At 41.9% G+C, this 4,023-nt stretch overlaps 1 protein-coding gene across 1 annotated transcript in view; it reads left to right on the top strand.

Annotated features, from left to right (window-relative positions):
- Window positions 1–1,421: 1,421 nt before the first annotated feature.
- ASCL1 (achaete-scute family bHLH transcription factor 1) overlaps window positions 1,422–4,023 on the top strand; it is a 9,769-nt gene continuing 7,167 nt past the window's right edge. Inside the window, exon 1 of the mRNA XM_032771939.2 lies at window positions 1,422–1,484. Within this exon, the coding sequence (XP_032627830.1) occupies window positions 1,422–1,484 (63 nt within the window). The remainder of the gene's footprint in view (window positions 1,485–4,023) is intronic.

Here is a 4,023-nt window from a genome sequence, read left to right as displayed (position 1 = left end):
GCCAGGCAAAACTCCTCCCACTGACTTCAAGAGCAGTTTTACCTGAGTACAGGTTGAGACCCAATAGAATCCTGTATCTTGAAATAAACCCCTTCCACCCATTGTTCACCTACATCGTGCTGAAAGGGAGTATACCGTGACCTTCACAAAGGGAAGGGTTAACGAGCTCTCAGCTGGACTGAACTAAGCCCAAGGTACAGAGGTTAAGTGTTAGTGTGTGCACAGTTGCTTCCAACCTGCAGGGAAAGTAAATATTTCCGCATCAGCCGCTGACATCTGGGGAATAACAGGAAGAACTTGGGGGATTTATTTATGCTCCCGTTCTGCGCTGCAAGGAGTCGGGCTGCTTTGGACTTCAGGAGCTCCTGATGGACACGGGACACGTGGCCACACAATGGAGACACACGACTGACCTCAGCTAATTCGGCAAACTGCCCCTACCCTTTTCCATGTCCTCGGAAATGTGGATCGCGAGAGAAAGTGAGTGTGTGTATGTAGTGGGAGGGCAACGAAATCAGGGGCTGAATATAGCCCCCCACCCACAGCTGTTTTGTGCCAGTGACTTCAAGCATGACCGGGAACTGACCGATCAAGAAGAAGTTGCAATATTTTCAAGCCAAGAGAAAGGAAAATGCACAGGCAATAATATCTAATGGCACGTCTCATCCTCACTTCGATGCCTTCAGTGAGCAACCTTGCACTTCAGATCCTTACATCCCACAAATGGTGATTGGGGGTGGGGGCTGGATGTTCGTGATATAATAACACGGTTTTGTGAATTAAAAACACGCCAAAATCTGCAAAAATTAAAAAAAATTAAAAAGGACGGTTGTTGAAAAACTGCAGTGCGGACATCCACAGTGCTTGTGGTTTCATAGGAGAGAAAACTCGAAAAAAGTTGTAGTGTGCCCCTCCCCCCCCCGCCTTATATGCAAACTGTCACTTCAGGTTAGCATGATATCTGATGTAGCTCATGAGCATGAGCTGTATCTAATATGCTTAAAACCTCTAATTATTTATTATTCCCTAATGGTTCGAGAAACACGGGGACTTTTTTTAATTGGCAGCCCAAGAAATGTCTCTAAAGTCGAGAAGGGTCCATTCCAGTAAATATTCCTAGAAGATCCCAATAACGGCCCTAGACTCAAACATCCTTGTCGTTCTGTACTTTAAACGAGCAGAGTGCATACACTTTAGTTCTCTTCTGGCAGATTTTGCAGGAGAGGTCTATTCAAACCCGCAGTATGGGGCATTAGCCTCTAACGTGGTTTGGAATGGCCAGTTCTTTAAAACTCCAAGCCAGCAAACCTCCTTCCATAGAGTTAAACTGTTACTAAAAGGAATCTTAAACTACACCTCCAACGTGTATTGAAATACTCCTTAAACATGACCGATCATAAGAAATCTCTCTTTTCCGTGTTATGGGACTAATAACATTTGGAAATCGGATGCACATAGTGTCTGATCCAGAAAACTGTTTCAAAGTAAGTTAACTTCTTTCTGTCCCCCTCCCTCCTGATTGTGTTTTTTCTTTCCAGTCCTTTTTATGTTTCTTCGGGTTGTGCCAACTATTTATTTATCTTTATTCCTTCTCTTTCTTTCTTTTCATTCATTCCTTTCTCTTTTTTGTGTATGTGGCTTCTCGGTTTGATCTGTAGCTTGTTACCACCCACTGCACGCTCTCTCCCGCAGCCGAGGTGTTTCTATACAAACTTTAGCGTCCAGTTGTCATATTAATTATTACACTGAGTAATGACTGAAATAGTCAAAATAAGGGGAGACTCGAGAGCTTTTTCTTGCTGCTCAAAGATTCAGCAAAGAAGCCTTGCAACAAAGCACTAATTGGTCCCCAGAAATACTCTGACAAGGCATGGAAGATAGGTTTCATAAAGCCCAGCAATTGTGAAGGGGGAAAAGATCCTTGAATAGACCCCACGCTTCTTTTCTAAACTCTCTTGCTGAGCAAAAAATGGACTGCTTCTTGAATACTGGACTGATCTTGAATGCTATACCCAGCAGAGAAAAAAATGCACCATTTATTGTAAGTTTTTTTCCAGCTATTCATGTGTTCTATGTGGAGAATAAGCTGGTTTTGTTTACCATGAAAGACCTTTTACTTTATTTTCACTCTTAGGGGAAGGGGGAGAAACACATGTGCCCAGACCCAGACGAGCTCGCCTACTGTAACAAAATGGAGTGTAACAAATCCTACAAAAGTTCAGAATATATTGATTCTTTGAAGATCTATATAGATTAACGATTTTCGTTATGCTTATCCAAGACGGTATTTAATCATAACGTAAATGGGCCTTTTTTTAAAAAAAAGAAGAGCTTAGAAAAGTAAAGAGGGAGGGGGCTTCAAAAGAACTCCTGAGTGTAGCTGCAATTTACAAAAAAAAAAAAAAAAGGCGAAACAAAATAGTGACAGTTCAAGATTTTAAAAAAACAGTGAACGGGGAAAGGGATATTTATCATTATGTTAGAATTAAGAACTCCTAACTGCAGGTGCGGGGGGACTGCATAACGGTGGAAAAAACCTTGGAACAAATATTTCTTATCTGTACATCTAACATCAATAGATAACTTACGCTGGTAAGTGACTTGATTGGAAAGTAGACAGTAAACTACTATACGGCCCAATGTTTGAAATAGTATTTTAAAAGTCGGGTTTGGTTTTGTTTTTTTAACACAGAGACCGTCCGGGACCGGTGTAGTCACGAGATGTGTTCTGGTAAAGAGGTTTTTCCACTCTCCCATGGCAGGCGCAAGTTTGTCTTGTGGGTCAGGTGTGCTATTAACTATGTCCAGAACCCTTTTCAAGATGGAAATATTGGGGTTTCTATTGTAGCTCTTCAAAAGTACCTCGTACACTACTCATCTTTTCCAGGTACTTTCCCATCCTTATAAAACTGACTGCTGGGACTCTAATTCTGAGGCTTAAAGAAGAGGCTGTGCCTTATTATTGTTATTATTTTAAAATCAGGTTAGTTGAATACCCGGGGGCTAGATTGTAATATTTCAACAAGTTTTTTGACAGTTCTTAATTTGTACGGAAAGAGGTGCAAGGGCTCAAGCAATTACAGAAGGTGCCAGGGCTCAAGAAATCTTTTTACATTCAGAAATGATGCAGCAATTCCGGGGGACAGGGCTATGAACTGCCCAGTCTAGAGGTGCTGGGACTCAGCCCTGGCACAAGTTTAGGACTGCTTTTTGAGGATTTTTTTTTCACTACCTGGAGATACTGTGGGCAATCCGCACATTCCATCATCTCTCTGAAAAACAAGGAGACATCAATACGGCCCTGGGCCTAATTTAACTAGGTGAACTGGAAATGATACTGGGAAACATGCTAATATATGTCATTGCGCTGCAACAGTCTGTTCCATATTAAGACTCCTGCAGTCCTTTCACAGGCAAAATTAAAAGTGAAGAAAGACTTGAGTAAGGCCCACTGGCTCTCCTTTCAAAACCATAAACACTGGACTCACGGTTTGTTTTTTTCCCCTCTGATGCTTCAAGATTACTTTGTATCATTTCTTTGTTTGTTTTTATTCAGGAAACAGGTAGTTATGTTAACCTGGCACTGTAAACATGCAGCCTGGGAAGCGATATTGGTAACACCAAAAAATCATGTTTCCCCTATGTTAACAGAGTATGTCAGAAATGGAAGCTCCCAGAGTCTACTGTTGCACACCTGTTTATTCACCTATATTGCCTCAGTAGTTCAACCACCAGGATATCTAGCTGCCTACATCTGTATCAAGATAAAATACACGGACAATATGCATTTAACTCCACTTCACCCTCCCAGTCAGTACAAGTCTAAAGCAGGTGTCGCAGCTTCCTACTCAGATTTGAACCTTAGCATTCATAAACTGAGAAGCTAGCATGAAACTCCCCCAAGCTTATTACCAGCTTGGATCTGATATCACTGCCACCAATCAGGATTCTGAGTACCTGATAAACTCCTGGTCTCCCAAAATCTTCTCTGGGGGACCCCAAGACTCAGAAACCCTGAGTCTC

Source organism: Chelonoidis abingdonii, chromosome 1, assembly GCF_003597395.2.
Source record: "Chelonoidis abingdonii isolate Lonesome George chromosome 1, CheloAbing_2.0, whole genome shotgun sequence".
In the NCBI taxonomy this organism is placed as follows: Eukaryota; Metazoa; Chordata; order Testudines; family Testudinidae; genus Chelonoidis; species Chelonoidis abingdonii.
This window is presented reverse-complemented; position numbering and strand designations above follow the sequence as displayed.